Source organism: Gadus macrocephalus, chromosome 8 (assembly GCF_031168955.1).
Source record: "Gadus macrocephalus chromosome 8, ASM3116895v1".
Lineage (NCBI taxonomy): Eukaryota > Metazoa > Chordata > Actinopteri > Gadiformes > Gadidae > Gadus > Gadus macrocephalus.
The window spans coordinates 13,133,750-13,149,811 of NC_082389.1; the positions used below are offsets into that span (position 1 = coordinate 13,133,750).

General features: G+C 48.0%; 2 protein-coding genes across 2 annotated transcripts; one reads left to right on the forward strand and one right to left on the reverse strand.

Moving 5' to 3' along the window:
• Positions 1-1,169: 1,169 nt before the first annotated feature.
• tmub1 (transmembrane and ubiquitin-like domain containing 1) lies at positions 1,170-5,387 on the reverse strand. Its single transcript, XM_060059190.1, has 3 exons — positions 5,233-5,387; positions 2,929-3,524; positions 1,170-2,341 (listed from the first exon to the last, which is right to left on the reverse strand). Exons 2-3 carry the CDS (start codon positions 3,465-3,467, stop codon positions 1,990-1,992), a joined length of 891 nt encoding a protein of 296 aa, XP_059915173.1. The 5' UTR covers positions 3,468-3,524; positions 5,233-5,387; the 3' UTR covers positions 1,170-1,989.
• A 1,224-nt stretch (positions 5,388-6,611) lies between these two features.
• On the forward strand, positions 6,612-9,797 carry LOC132463218 (uncharacterized). The gene is made up of 6 exons (XM_060059191.1): positions 6,612-7,814; positions 8,100-8,255; positions 8,575-8,711; positions 8,799-9,116; positions 9,294-9,383; positions 9,747-9,797. The coding sequence occupies exons 1-5, from the start codon at positions 7,685-7,687 to the stop codon at positions 9,306-9,308; spliced, it is 756 nt and encodes a 251-aa protein (XP_059915174.1). The 5' UTR covers positions 6,612-7,684; the 3' UTR covers positions 9,309-9,383; positions 9,747-9,797.
• The last annotated feature ends 6,265 nt before the right edge of the window (positions 9,798-16,062 follow it).

Here is a 16,062-nt window from a genome sequence, read left to right on the forward strand (position 1 = left end):
ACACACACACAGTGATGGGCATTGATTATTTTCATATCCTGTTTCCAGTCATTTTGAGGCCCCCCCAAGAATAGGCCCCATGGGAACATAATGTGTTTAGCTACCGTTTGAATTCTCAGAAACCAGAAGCTATAAGTGTGAGTTTATTGTTCTTTTTACACTCTCTGGTCCATAACACCTGCGGTCTCACAGGTGTTGTGAAAATAAGTTTTCCTTTCACATTTAAGTCATACACTTTTCAACAAATGAAACGTGTTAAAAAACACACAGCCAGACACGCACACGCTCTGACTTTACCAGCCAAACTGTGCCCTTTATGGATCTAGGATAATAACCAGTCAACTATTAGACAGTTTGGACTGCACTGCCACCCTGTGGCGACCAGAAATACCACAGTAGGACCTACTTCTACCTCACAACGGGCAGGTTCGCAAACATAAACTGCTTGCAGGTTCTACAAGCAGTTTAGTTGCAATACCTCGAGCTTTACTAGCCAGTATTATATTTCTACAAGGAACGTTAAAAAAATAAGGAATCTGGGCGAAAAATCTCAAACGTTTTTTTCTCCAAATTATGAATGTTTTTAATGGTCTATTATTTTCTGCTTGATTATAGATTGGCTGCACCAGCACGGAAAGACGTTCACACTCCATGTAAGTCACTTTGGATAAAAGCGTCTGCTAAAGGTAAAATGTTGACTAGACTTTGCCCATTACGTATAACGTGTGTTTAGTAGGAGCACCCGTAGGCGTTGGTCTGTTGACAATTGGGAAGAAGACCCAAAATGACCTTCCAACCGGGAGAATCCACTATCAGGGATGTACAGACTTTTAATTTGTAACTCTACACCTCATTATGCTATTGATGAAACAAACTATTATTGTCTGATATACTACAGCTACCTACAGCTGACCTCTGCCCCAAAGTGATATCACCAGTGGGAGTGTTCCCCTCGATGTTTTTAGTACAGTCCACTGGGTAGACTTATCTATCTATCTATATGTGTGATGTCACTAAACGATGACTTCCCGCCCCATGGGATTCTGGGAGAGTAGGCACAACCGGTCCCAGTCAACCACAATATAATCGAACACTCCTCGATTATATGTTTGTATTTGGAAAATGTCCAATGTTTGGCGGCTACATGGCAAAAAAGCAAAGACAACAAGTATAAATAAAAGAAATATTTAATATAACTAATTTTTCCTCAAAAGTGTTATTTTACACTAAAGATTTTACACTTCCATAATGGCAGACAAACAGTCCCTCTGTAGATTATCCTAGTATCAATGATAGAGAGAGAGACAGACAGGGGAGTTGTGGAGAGGGGTGTTCGTGGGTGTTCGTCAATTAGTGAGCAGACTGACGGACAGAAAGACAGACAGAAATGCTCCTGTGCTACATGCCAGCCCGGTCTGGGCTGGACGACACAGGCAGCGACACCAGGCACCATGAGTCAACTGTAATCATCTAAATAAACCAAACAAAAACGCTAATCTCTCCAGCTCGGTCGTCACGGCGACGTCTCCCCTCGAGTACCGTCCAGCGTAGCAAATGAAGGGGGGGGGGGGGGGCCAACAGACTCTTAACGGCAAGCCGGAGCAGTCTTTCTCACTGGAGCTCAGAGGCCCACAAGGTTAGAGGTGTGGGGCTGCGGAGGCGGGGCTAAGGTCAGGATACAGGAAGTTGGTTTGGGTCATAGCGCAGCCGCTCCTGCGTGCGTTCTTCTGCATTACGGCAAACAGGCAAAGATGCAGTTATAGCAAAGTAGAAAGCAGCCTAGCTAGCTAGCGCGAGAGAATTGCGGGAGGCATTGGTTGAGAGCAGGTAGGGGCCGTGGCTTCATGGAGCCAGGGGTGTAGCTTGATGTGGAGGAGCCTGTTATGTGGGTGGGGCTTGAGGGAGGGGGCGAGGCTTGAGGAGGGAAGGAGAAGGCATGTGACTTCATGGGGATGGGCGTGTCTTTTAGGGAGGGAGGGGGTGTGGCCTTCAGCGGCGGTAGACGCTGAACGCCACCAGGCTGAAGAAGATGGTGACGCCCACCAGGGAGGCGGTGGCGGGCGCGGTGAAGAAGTGCCGGTACTGGATCTGGCAGTACCACAGCACCGACAGCATGAGCAGGAACAGGGGCACCATCAGGCTGCCCACGTTGAGCGCCACCTGAACCTGGTGGGTGGGAGGGGCTCCCACCGGCGTGCTGCGCGCTGCATGCTGGGAGATGTGGCAGTGGAGCACGCAGTTGTGGGCCAGGTTGAGGGAGGCCAGCGTCTGGGCGTCGTTCTGCAGCAGCTGGCCCTGGTAGATGAGCCGCACCTGGTGCTCCTGGCCCGCGAAGTACGTCCTGGTGGGGGAGGGAGGGGGGGGGGGTGGCGGTCAGGTCGATCCTCGGTCAAGAGACCCTTTATCACAGAGGCGTCACGTTAAGAGAAACACAGGTGTGGCTCCTGTGCCCTGGTATGTACCAGGGCACATGTAGTTGTCTAAACTAGTGACGACAACTGTATATATGCCTATGTGGTCCATGGTCAATGTGTGCCATCCTCACGAGTCTAGTCTACTACCTGTGAGTGACACCGGTGTTTGTCCTCACGCGACACCTCTGTGACAAGGGTTTAGTCCAAATTCGATTGTCAATCACTTGGTGTTGCTCTAGATAACAGCTTCTGCTAAGTGACTAAATGTTATAAACAAAACAAGAGAGTATAGACTCACAATAATATACTTAGAGAGTATATTATTGTGAGTACTGCCGGTAATAGCTTTGCATTAGAGAATAGCGGTGTGAGTACTGCAGGGTCTAGAATTGCATTAGAGAGCAACTGAATACTGCAGTGAATAAATACTATTGTTTTACAGCGTATAGTTTTGCATTAGAGAGTTTAGTAGTGCGAGTAGAGCAGGGTACAGTATGTAGAGTATTTGCGCTACCGTTTGATGTATCCGATGGTGTCCTGGGGCTCAACTTGGGCCAGCCTCTCCGTGTCGTTGAGGAACTTCAGGCGGACCACCATGTTCCTCTGCCCTTGGCCCTCCCCGCCTGTTTCTTGTGGGGCGACCGCCTCTCTGCGCCTCAGCCCGTCTCCCAACACGCTCCTTTCTCCTCCGTCCTCCCCCGCCTCCTCCCCCTCTCCGGCGGCATCTGCTGCTCCTCCTTCTCCACCATTTCCCCCTCCCGCACTCCTCTCCCCCTCCACGCCGTCCGTCTTGCCCTCCTCTCCGGGAGGCGGGGCCAGAGTCTGTGAGCCGGCGTCGGAGGAGACGGTGGTGGTGGTGGTGGTGGTGGTGGCGGCGAGGGTGGCGTGCTGTTCCAGAGAGGAGCTGGCGCTGGCGGCGGTGGGGGGGCTGAAGATGCTCTCTGCGGTTTCAGCGGTGTGGGTGGAGGCCCAGGCCAGGACCAGCACCATCAGGACCAGCAGGAGCCCAAACAGCAGGGTGACCTCATCTCCCACCCCCTCGATGAGCGCCATGACGGCGGGCCCCCGGGGACGCGGGCTCTGGCACTAAGGCGACACTGGGCTCAGCAGCTGCAGGGTACGACACCATCATATCACCATCATGTCTCCAACATCATATCACCATCATGTCTCCAACATCATATCACCATCATGTCTCCAACATCATATCACCATCATGTCTCCAACATCATATCACCATCATGTCTCCAACATCATATCACCATCATGTCTCCAACATCATATCACCATCATGTCTCCAACATCATATCACCATCATGTCTCCAACATCATATCACCATCATGTCTCCAACATCATATCACCATCATGTCTCCACCATCATATCACCACCACCTACACCATCATCATATCACCCCCAACACCATCATATCACCACCAACAAAATCATATCACCCCCTCCATCATATCACAACCAACACCATCATATCACCATAATAACACCATAATATCACCACCAAACCCATCATATCACCATCATCATATCACCCCCAGCACCAGCATGTCACCACCAACACCACCGACACCATCATATCACTCTCATAACACAGCCAACACCTTCATATCACCACATGTCCCCACCAACGCATATCACTACCAGCAGGCACACAAACATACATATCACCACCACCATATCCCCACCAGCATCCACTGCAACACCATCATTTCACCATCAGCATCTACAGCAACACCACCATATCCCCACCAGCATCAACACCATCATGTCAGCACCGGCATCACAGACACAACTTCAAGAGCATCAGCATCACAACCAGATCATTACCGCCATTACGACATCACCAACAAAAACACGACATCACCGTCACAATCACGACATCACCATCAGAACCATGCCATCACCATCAGAACCATGACTTGATCGTCATAACATCACAATTTGTCAAACAATTGCATCACTATCAGAACCAAAACGTCTCCATCTGTCAAATTGCACAGACGGGTACTGGTAGAACAAGAATGAAGACGACGGTAATCAGTTTGACTGGCGTCAGGCGTTATCATTCTACAGTCCAGCAGGTAAGCTGGTAGTCAAATTTACAACCCGCAGTACTTCAGAAAAAATCTGCAATCGTGTTAAAAGTATGAGATCCTTGTAACAAAAAATAAGACATTAAAACATACACACGAGGATGTTTTGCCCGACAGATATAATGGTCTCAGGAGGAGTTTGGTAGAGCCGGCGATGCACCTGTAACTGATGACTCATAAAAACACACGATGACACAAGATGCATCATTTTAACGGGGAAGTAAACTGAGGTTACTCATCATAATGGAAGGTCTTGTTCTGTAGTTAATACGCCAAATGGTTGGTGTGTTTGGTTTCCCATCCAAAACGGATAGCGTCCATTATTCTAACCTGTAGGGTCAATGCTCCTCTTGTTATTTAAGTAAAGCTTTCAGCTGACGCGACACTTAACATAGAAACATATCGTCTCTTTATAAATTCTGCTTGCACACGGGAAGGCAATCGTCACTTCTATATCAATGAACAAAATATATCTGCCCACTAAAAAGCGTCAATAAAAACACGTGTTGACTGGACGAAAAGGTTTGTATATCGCGTAGTTTGGACCAGTTTCAACAACCTGGTTAGCGAGTTCGACTCCAGTCCGACTGCTGGTGTTGCTTCACCATCGCAGAAATAATCCCTCATCTACTATACTCGTCGGTGTCGTGATACGAAACCATCCGATTCTTAATGGTTTTTCGAAACAAATAAATGATCAAACAATCTTACTGTTAGTGTTAGAAACCACATTGTAGTTGACGTTAGCCAGCTGGCAAAATATTTCTGGCTTCCACTTCGCAGTTCACACTTCCGGGTTGGTGGTCGGACCGGACGTCTCACCGGTTTAATGCGCTGCTGGGAAAAGTAGTTTTCGCTCTTTTTGCTTTACTCCAAAGCCACTAATCGCTTCTCACTGTTTGGGCCAAACTCGTGGGACTGACTGTAAAAAGGTCCAGCCTCTTTCGTATGGACCTGTCACGACTGCGGTCAAGTGAGCCGCCATTCGTTCATCCGCGGTTAAACCAGCCGTCACACAAAATCTTCGTGCGCCTTTACTCTAAACAGCCTTTGGGTGGTATCTCACAACGTTTTCAAAATAAAACCCTTCACCTACGTGTGTAGCTGTCTTACGGCGGCGTCTAGAATGTCAGCACTTGCGGACATCTTGCCAGTCAGCTGCTCACCCATAACATTGTGTTGGTAGTGGTACTGTATGTACTTTATAAATAACCATAACTTGCTACATTTTCAAGTTATGGTTATGCAGTCTCTCGTCTCGAGCTTCTCGCTCACAACCAATCACGTTCTTCTGGAGGTCACTAGTTCTTAATTGATTTCAGCTGCGTCTCCCCCGCCTCTCCTCATAAAGCGCCCCCACCGTGACGGATGTTAATCGTTTATTTTGCGTTGGATTGCGTGGGCTGAACAATCCGGACATCGTGGCCACCGACGTGGACCCCCGCCACCGGGACCCCCGCAGTGAGTAACGAGGGGTACTTCCTTCCTTCATGAGCACTGCTGAGCAATGAGCAATGTTACACTCTCCCCATCTCCTCCTATCGTCTGTTCTCGCCCCTCTATTGTACATGTTTTACCGCTGGAGGTTAATGTGGATTTGCTGATGGAAGTGGTAGTTTGTGTTGAGTGGTTTATCTATGGGATCGACTGACTAACTAACGCTGCGGACCGCTACAGTACCGACCACCACACTGGGAAGTGTCCTCTGCTCACTGTGGAAGCAGCATGGAAGAACTGCAGCAACTCTGATGGAAACAAGGACCTCCACGCTGTTAAACACAAACTGTTCTAGGCCTACTACAAACCGAGGCGGTCCCACTCGGTTAAAGATCTCGTGGTCAATGCGGCAGACCGCTGGACCTGGACGTCACCTTCTGCAGATACTTCACTGCCCTCAGGAATCCACGGATAACTTGAAACATGTCCGACTCCACATGTCCAAAAAATCCAGGATGGAAACTTGTGGAAGGAAGAAAGGGGTCTGTTTTTGCTCAACCCATAACCCCACTGAGCCCTTCTGTGGAAACCTGTCTGACTGACCCTACTGACTGGGGGCCTGTTGATGTGTGTTTGGTTGGTCTGGTAGGTTTGCTGCTTGTGATCTGCAAGGTGGTCCTGGGTTAGATGCGGTGTCTGACTTGCACACCACTCTCCCAATTCTATTCTTCTTTTTACTACTTTTCTACTTTCAATACACTTGCTGCTGCTGTTGACCGCTGGTTGTGCAATGTGGTTTTTATTCGCGTATGTTCTGTGGACTTTGCATTTGTATTTTAATGAACATGTTTACTGCCTGTTAGACCTCGGATTGGCAAACCTAAACTCCTTCACTGGCAAAATGTAGATGCAAATTAAATGCCAAAATTAACATTTCAATATTCGTTTTGCGTATTTCACCAATAGCTTCGGAACTAGACGGACCTCGTATATAATTTGCTCTTCAAAGATGCGGTCAGGCGCCCCTCCGTTATGTAACGTTTTCTGCCCGGTACGAAATAGACCGACCAATAGCAACCCTTTAGGCTATCTAATGTGAGGTTGGATATACGCAACATGTAGAGGTGTTTCAACAACAAAGATGGAAGTTAGTGAACTAAAGACTGTATATGCTCACTAAAAGAACGAACGACTACTACTCAAAGATTTTGAGGAATATATATTTCTGCATCACCCGTTCCAATGCTATGATTAGTCGAGGCCGTATCCAATAGCATAGCATCGACCCATTTTAGATCGCGCCCTTTAGACACGCCCCTTGGAAATTGAACAACGCACTTCGACGCAGAGGATCCAGAAGGATTTCACAACGAGTCCATTGAAAGATATCGAGGAACATGAACATCACCAATGAAGGAGAGTAACGTTTCCACTTGCTATAGGAATTTAGTGAAGCACTAAATAGTTAATAATAATAATGATAAAATGTGGTCAGCATTTATTTACTTTTTGGGTAAGACTTGCTTTACTAATATAACCGCGTTAAAACCGCATTCATTTACTTTTCTTGTGTAGTTTCCCACTATTCATGAAATGTTTTATAGAAGTAAAAAAGTAATCAATAGAACTATACACATTTGTACAACAATTAATCATTATACAGGATTTGAACATTTTCTATTCGAGCTCATGCTTCATAATATTTCCAAGGATTGCAGAGTACCAAATGATTTATGAACAGTTGTTTTTGTTCAGGAGCGGATTGTACTCCCAGAGGCTTCAACAGAGCGGGTCTGGAGCTGGGAGCTGCAGGTGGATGTTGGCCAGGAGCCGTTCAGTCCTACAGGAACAGACGGGTGAGCCGTGGAACTGCACATCCTATAAACTCCTCCTTGGCGTGGTCAAACGGTTCAGAATAAAACTGGAATTCAGTCATTGGTTGTGATTGGCTTGTTAGCCAAGCGTTCTCAGCCACTAGGACTAGTGTCCTTATGAAGATTAGATGTGTGGCTGGGTTTGGGAGTTTATAGGAAATGATACTTCTCAAGAACGCACAGAATGAAAGAAGATAAGCTACTGACATCTGAGTGAGCGAGGAGAAAAAAATCTCCAGTGTTTAAATAGATTTTGTCTTGTTTCAGTAGAGGTGATGGAGGCGGTCGTCTGGAGGTGCTCGTCTGGAGGTCCGTGGCGGTCGTCTGGAGGTGCTCGACGTGAGGTCCATGGCGGTCGTCTGGAGGCGCTCGCTGCAGGTGGAGGGAAGGCCGGGAGCCGTGCAGCCCAACGGATGCAGAACGGTGAGACACGGAACTGCACAGCTGCACATTTTTTCTAGGCTTGGTGAATTGTTTAGAATAAAAACTTTGACATGCAGCCACAGCAACTCTGAGGTGTTCTGAAAAATGTCAGATGCATTCTCAGTCACTAGGACCAGCTCCAGGATGTAGGCTAGGTGTGTGTGGCTGGCTGTTGGGTTAAATAATACCTCACTCAAGACTGCACAGTAGGGCATCAGTGAGATCTGTGGGAGCTAAAGCAGAGGAGGAGTTGATTATCTGCATCATGTACGGGGAGAAATGTGCTGTGTGCAAATGGAATGTGTCATTCGCCTTTCAGAAGGACTGAGGCGGAGGTCCTGGAGGCAGAGGCCAGGGAGGCAGAGGCCAGCCTGGAGGCGGCGGTGGCCTGGAGGTCCTGGAGGCGTCCAACCTGGAAGGGGCGGCATGGAGGGCCAGGTGGCGGCTCCTCATCCAGTGAAGTTAAACTCATCTTCAGTGCATCCATGATGAAAGGGGAGAAATGTTCCAGTGTGCAACTGGAACTTGTGTCTCACATTTCAGAAGGGCCTGGAGGTGGCCAACCTGGAAGGCCTGGAGACGGCCAAGGTCCTGGAGGCAACGGCGGTCCTGGAGGCAACGGCGGGCCTGGAGGTGGAGGCCAACCTGGAGGTCCTGGAGTCGGTGGGCCTGGAGGCGGCGTCCTGGAGGGCCCGGCGGCGGCGTCCTGGAGGGCCCGGAGGCGGCGTCCTGGAGGGCCCGGAGGCGGCGGCGTCCTGGAGGGCCCGGAGGCGGCGGCGGCGGCGTCCTGGAGGGCCCGGAGGCGGCGGCGGACAAAATCAAGTCTGCCACCTGGTGGCTGATGAGGGCATAGTAACTCGGGTACATTGGAAACAGCCAATAGCAAAAGAATAGCCTGTTTTTGATGGTTGGATCGTACACCTAAATGTTTTTACATCAAAATATCGCCGAACCCCATGTTGGACAATGCTTGTTTTCATCCTTTCTATGTTTAGCTTTGATTTATCCTTACCTTTTCTTGTGACCCATTCCCCTTAGGTTCAATTAAGTTGACCTCTCCTTCAGGCAACTTAAAGGGAGACCAGATGTGCGGCAGCTGGGTGTCATGGTGCAGAGACCCAAACGCTGGTAAATATTTACTTCCTCCTTGAACAGACCTAACGCGTTAAACGGCAATTATATAATCCCTCCTGATCTTTATAAAGGTCTGAAGACAAGTCTTTTCTGTGAACATCTCCACTGACTAGTGTGCTCTTAATTAAAGTTAATTAAATGCAGTAACTCCAATGCACCTGGAGGCTCGTATTGAATTTTTTTGAAACCTGGTTCTCCAGCACTAGGACTGTTGCGGTAAATAAATGCTTGTTTTTTCGCTAATTTAAGTCTATGAAATCAAATGCTGATTGAGACCAGATGGGGCTGTTCCTGCATTTATAGACATTTGATTGCCCTTGACATTGATTCTACTTTTTGCATCAATTTACTTCACAGTACTGAACTACACCAGTGTGTCCTACTCCCATAAACCCTGAGGATCCCTGGATGGCTACACCAGCACATTAATCCACACCCAACTTCAACACACAGTGCACACTCTATAAAGCTCGTAAGTCCACCCCTTGCGGCGGGACCTCGTGAGATCGTAAGATATGACTGGGTTTCAATTAAGGCTGGGGGTAAACGATTATTTATCAAACGATTAATCGGGCGATTATTTTATCGATTAGTCGACTAATCTAATGACCAATTGGACGTTTTTTTTTTTTTTTTTACTGGGCGGCGTCCTGGAGGGCCCGGAGGCGGCGGCGGCGGTGGCGGCGTCCTGGAGGGCCCGGTGGCGGCGTCCTGGAGGGCCCGGAGGCGGCGGCGGCGTCCTGGAGGGCCCGGAGGCGGCGGCGGCGTCCTGGAGGGCCCGGAGGCGGCGGCGGCGTCCTGGAGGGCCCGGAGGCGGCGGCGGCGGCGGCGTCCTGGAGGGCCCGGAGGTGGCGGCGGCGTCCTGGAGGGCCCGGAGGCGGCGGCGGCGGCGTCCTGGAGGGCCCGGAGGCGGCGGCGGCGGCGTGCTGGAGGGCCCGGAGGCGGCGGCGGCGGCGGCGTCCTGGAGGGCCCGGAGGCGGAGGCGGAGGCGGCGGCGGCGGCGGCGGCGTCCTGGAGGGCCCGGAGGCGGTGGCGGCGGCGGCGTCCTGGAGGGCCCGGCGGCGGCGGCGGCGGCGTCCTGGAGGGCCCGGAGGCGGCGGCGGCGGCGGCGGCGTCCTGGAGGGCCCGGAGGCGGCGGCGGCGGCGTCCTGGAGGGCCCGGAGGCGGCGGCGGCGGCGTCCTGGAGGGCCCGGAGGCGGCGGCGGCGGCGGCGGCGTCCTGGAGGGCCCGGAGGCGGCGGCGGCGTCCTGGAGGGCCCGGAGGCGGCGGCGGCGGCGTCCTGGAGGGCCCGGAGGCGGCGTCCTGGAGGGCCTGGAGGCGTCGGCTCCTCATCCAGTAAAGCTAAACTCTTCTCCAGTGCATCATGAACGGGGAGGAATGTCCGGGGTGCAAATAGAACCTGTGTCACATTTCAGAAGAAATGAGGCGACGTTGCGGAGGTCCAGGCGGTTGGCCCGGTGGAGGTCCTGGAGGAGACGGTCCCGGCGGTGGAGGACGGCTGGGGGATCCGGCGGTGGAGGTCCGAAGGCGGCTCGTGATTAGACCAACCAGCTCCTCATCCATGGAAGGTAAGCTCTTTCTCCAGGTCAATCTGATCAACGAGAAAATCAAAGAGCGCAGCCATGAACTGGTGGTATCGCCATTTGGGGACTAAACTCTAATGTTTAACTCAAGTAACTGCAGTGTTTCCCCCAGCACTATATGGTTAAGGCCGTCTTAACAACAGTAGGGCCCCGCCTTGACTACCAATGTAGAAAAATTATATATAAAAAAAATAATTATGCAATAACAAAGTGCAAAACTCGTAGGGAAATAAAACATACTTTCCTCAAGTACAAAAAATATAGATAAATAATTTGTCGGTAATACTGTATAATGTTCAAAACAATAGTCGTGCCATAAAGCATTTTGAATGCAATTGAAAAGGCGGTTGTATGTATTATTGCGAACCGAAACCCTCACCGAAGACCCCCACCTTGACTAAGACATTGTCTGGGGGAAACACTGAACTGGGTTGTATCACTTAGTAGTGAGTACACTAGGGTAGCTGGGTCATCTCCAAATGGTAACTGAGTGTTTGCTCCAGCAGGATTGAAGGAGTCACTGGGGATGAAGATCACTGCTCAGGGGCTGACGACCACTCATCTTTCCGGAGAAGGTACATAAATCTACGGCTGATGTGATTTAAAGTTCTGCAGTTCAGATCCGCTGATAAATGGTCCCATACCGTATCCACAGCGTCCTCATGGTGCAGGCGGTCAAACCTCCACCTCTTTGAAGAGACCAAGCAGCTTGATGACTGACAGGTTCTTTATACTCAAGACCTCGTCCCGGAGCAGAGGACGGACCTAAGGCCCGCAGCGCAGCCGACTAGAGACTCCACGTGGAACCGGTAAGATACTGGATTGACCATCTTGAAGACATTTTCATTTATTCAACAAGGTTAGTTTTGTTTGGCGGGTATGTTGCTTTGATACTAGGGGCTTCTTCTGTAACAAACTTTCTAGAGAATAAGATCTGACTTCAGCCAATCAGCGGGATGTCCTTGAACAAGAGCCAATGGCTGAAGGTGCTCAAACGCATTATTTTGACTCGCTCCTCTACTTTTGCTGTAATCAAGCTGGATGGCTATTTTGCTCCTTCTGACAAAATCAAGTCTGCCACCTGGTGGCTGATGAGGGCATAGCAACTCAGGGTACATTGGAAACATGATAAGAAGAGCCTGTTTTTGATGGTTGGATCGTACACCTAAATGTTTTTACATCAAAATATCGCCGAACCCCATGTTGGACAATGCTTGTTTTCATCCTTTCTATGTTTAGCTTTGATTTATCCTTACCTTTTCTTGTGACCCATTCCCCTTAGGTTCAATTAAGTTGACCTCTCCTTCAGGCGACTTAAAGGGAGACCAGATGTGCGGCAGCTGGGTGTCATGTTGCAGAGACCCAACGCTGGTAAATATTTACTTCCTCCTTGAACAGACCTAACGCGTCAAACGGCAATTATATAATCCCTCCTGATCTTTATAAAGGTCTGAAGACAAGTCTTTTCTGTGAACATCTCCACTGACTAGTGTGCTCTTAATTAAATTAAAGTTAATTAAATGCAGTAACTCCAATGCACCTGGAGGCTCGTATTGAATTTTTTTGAAACCTGGTTCTCCAGCACTAGGACTGTTGCGATAAATAAATGCTTGTTTTTTCGCTAATTTAAGTCTATGAAATCAAATGCTGATTGAGACCAGATGGGGCTGTTCCTGCATTTATAGACATTTGATTGCCCTTGACACTGATTCTACTTTTTGCATCAATTTACTTCACAGTACTGAACTACACCAGTGTGTCCTACTCCCATAAACCCTGAGGATCCCTGGATGGCTACACCAGCACATTAATCCACACCCAACATCAACACACAGTGCACACTCTATAGAGCTCGTAAGTCCACCCCTTGCGGCGGGACCTCGTGAGATAGTAAGATATGACTGGGTTTCAATGGAGAGAAAGTAATTATTTTCTCCATTTTATGTTGCACCACATTTTGGGGGAAGAATGTTTGAATCAATCTTTGTCATTTATTTCTGTACTCCATATCTGTAATCCCAGCTGTTGTATTTTAACACGGTAGCTGGGAACCCTCTTTATAGGGAGCGACTAGAGGGACGAGGCTGGAAGCAAACCTGAGCCTGGATCTTAACCTTCTTTCTAAACCTAATGCCGCAATTTAACCGCAAATAAAGTGAGGCCTAAAGTAACTTGACTCTCTTACCTAAACTTGCTTGCCTAAACTCGCTTGTCTAAACTCGCTTGCATAAAACCTAAACTCGCTTGCATAAAACCTGAACTTGCTTGGCTAAACTCGCGTCGCTTGCCTAATACCTGAACTTGCTTGCCTAAACTCGCTTGCCTAATACCTGAACTCGCTTGCCTAAACTCGCTTGCCTAAACTCGCTTGCCTAAACTCGCTAGCCTAAACTCGCTAGCCTAAACTCGCTTGCCTAATACCTAAACTCGCTTGCCTGTACTCGCTTGGCTAAACTCGCTTGTATAAAACCTAAACTCGCTTGCATAAAACCTAAACTCGCTTAGCTTGACTCACTTGCCTGAAGTCGCATGCCTAATACCTGAAGTCGCTTGCCTAAACTCGCTTGCCTAAAACCTAAACTTGCTTGTCCAAACACGTTACACAAAGTTAACCATCCATAATTTTTAACCCAAACCAGACTTGTCCCTGGGTCGCTCCACTTTAATTTAGAAGTTTCTTCTTTTACCTCATCTGCGTTTTGAGTTTCATTCTTTGAGGGCTTGAAGTGCTTTGGAGGATATTTGAACCTTTGTTTGCCGCATCAATAAACATGCTTTATCTTTACCCATTTTGTTTTGGATTGCATTTCTATGTGTAATCCGGCCAAATGTTCAGTGTCCTTGCATGTAATGTCTATGGTCTGACGATAATCTGACCTCTTCATGAAGCAGAATGTGTGTGAATGTTGTCCCGTGAGCTCCAGGCTCTCTGTGGGCCTGTCAACGTCTCTTTTGGGAACTTTTCTTTTTCTGCCTGCATACGTAATGCCTACATTAGTAGGGTGATCACTGTTGATCCCAATATCGATCATTAACCACCTCATTCTTTGGGATTACAAATCATGTAATTTATGAGCATATTTGCAAATGCCTCCAAATATCAGATTGGGTAAAAACAAATGAAATGTAACCTGCTTGATTTAAAGAAAATAAAACATCCAAATATTATAAACCTGTTTGTTGCTCTCTTACATGTGGAAATGAGCAGATAGATATGTTTAGCTCTGATTTGCTGCCTCCTTTTGGTGTGGTGCTGGGATTTGTTTAATATACTATTATCATTTCCAGGATAAGTTAATAACCTAGTATAGCCTACCCGGAAAAGAAGGGATATGATGGCCAGGGCAGGCTGTTTCGGGGTAAGTGAAATCCGCGAGCTGCTGATCATGTGAGAGAAGGTTATGTAGTCGCATTAAAAAATACCTTGAAAGATGGTAGGCCTACGACCTACGAGAGACGCAGAGGAACTTTCCTTATGAGGCTTTTGTCGGGATAAAAAACAAGTGCTCAGCAAAATGAAAAATAAGTTGAAGTTTTTGTACTTGTAAATAGTTAATTTTGTTTGTAGCCTTTACTCAGACGTGAGCTCATTCTTGCATGCGGGTGTCCGGCTTGGCAGTGTAAAAAGGCCTATACATCATCCTGCCCAACAATATGGGCAGGATCTAGACCAAGCTCTCCTAATCGGGTCAGCAATAGCCGGGTTTCAATGCCCAGAATCTGAGTTTGAATGCTACTGAATTAATGGAATGTTGCATTTTTTGTTTTACATCATAGATTCTAAATTGCGCGCCAATCAATGAAACCTTATGCGGAATCAGATAGTCGGCTCTTTGCTGCACATTAAGATAAATGTAGTTGTCACACAAGCTATTTTTGTAATTATTTCAGGGGGGAAAATGCCTTGGAAAAATGTAGTAGTGCGTTCAGGATAAGGACTAATGTAGCATATGTCAGCCTAGGCCTAATCAATTGTGTTTTAATATCTTTAGCATTCATATTATTGCAGTCTAATCGTTTCGTAGGCTATTCTGTTGATGGCCTTGATGGGGAGATATTTTAACGCTTTTTAACCCCATTTTCCTGCATCATTCCTGCGTCGCCCCCTCCTACGGAGCCCATTTCAGCACCGTGTCAGTAGACGGTTACAATCCTACGAACGTCGTGAGTGCAGTGAACGCGCGTTCGAAGCGCTCCAAAGAAATTTACGATGGCTTGCAAGATCCATCGTGAGAATTATCGTACGAGCATCGTTATCGGGAAACGGAGCCCTGATGCCCATGATCCTCTGTTGGTGCTTACATTGATAGATAGATTTTGGCTCTTATTATGAATATTCATGACATGCAAACATCTCGCCTCTGCTAGGCTAACAGCACTGTCCGTAACACACGCACGCACAAACACAGGACAGGAACACACACACGGCCACGGTGGAGAGGTCATCTCTCTTATGACGTCACAATGAGCTGCATGACGTTGGAATTTTTTTCTAAGAATCTTTAACGTTTGCATGTCTACTGTTGCACACATATTGAAAACGCTTCTGAACAAAAGACATCGCTCGACGATTTCCGTCTGATTATTAATAAGCTTATTCTGTCTGTGTTGTTTCTGCAAGGAACGAACGGAAAACAAAGATATGTTACGGTCACTTAACGAAAAAAATTAAATGATTTACTAGGGAACGGGCTGTTAAATAGGATTCATTTGTTGAGTTTATAGGCTCTGTCGTATGTGTGCGATCGTTTATCTGACGCATCGTTTCATAACGCGGCCCTCAAGTCGGACAAGTCGTTTTATTTTTCCCATCCCGTCACATAATGCAAAATTGCATTATGTCAGCACTTTGAAGTGGGCTATAGACCGAATTTCACATAAGTTCAGGCACTGACTGATATGACCATACTAACTGTTGTACCGACTACTTGTACACAAGGAACCATTAGATTTTACTGTATAGATTTAGAGAAAATGTCATTTGAAAAACGTACACATGCATATTCTCGCCTTTGCAAAATTGCATTATGTCAGCAAGTGGGCTATAGAAAAACGTACACATGCATATTCTGCTGGCCAATGGAGTCGAA

Bases quoted from the DNA above. Each gene is read 5' to 3' on its own strand.
- tmub1 (XM_060059190.1), bottom strand. From the start codon at position 3,467: ATGGCGCTCATCGAGGGGGTGGGAGATGAGGTCACCCTGCTGTTTGGG. The intron at 2,342-2,928 runs GTAGCGCAAATA...CTCCCCCACCAG, and splicing joins ACCATCGGATACATCAAACG to GACGTACTTCGCGGGCCAGG.
- LOC132463218 (XM_060059191.1), top strand. From the start codon at position 7,685: ATGATTTATGAACAGTTGTTTTTGTTCAGGAGCGGATTGTACTCCCAG. The intron at 8,256-8,574 runs GTGAGACACGGA...TTCGCCTTTCAG, and splicing joins AGCCCAACGGATGCAGAACG to AAGGACTGAGGCGGAGGTCC. The intron at 8,712-8,798 runs GTGAAGTTAAAC...CTCACATTTCAG, and splicing joins AGGTGGCGGCTCCTCATCCA to AAGGGCCTGGAGGTGGCCAA.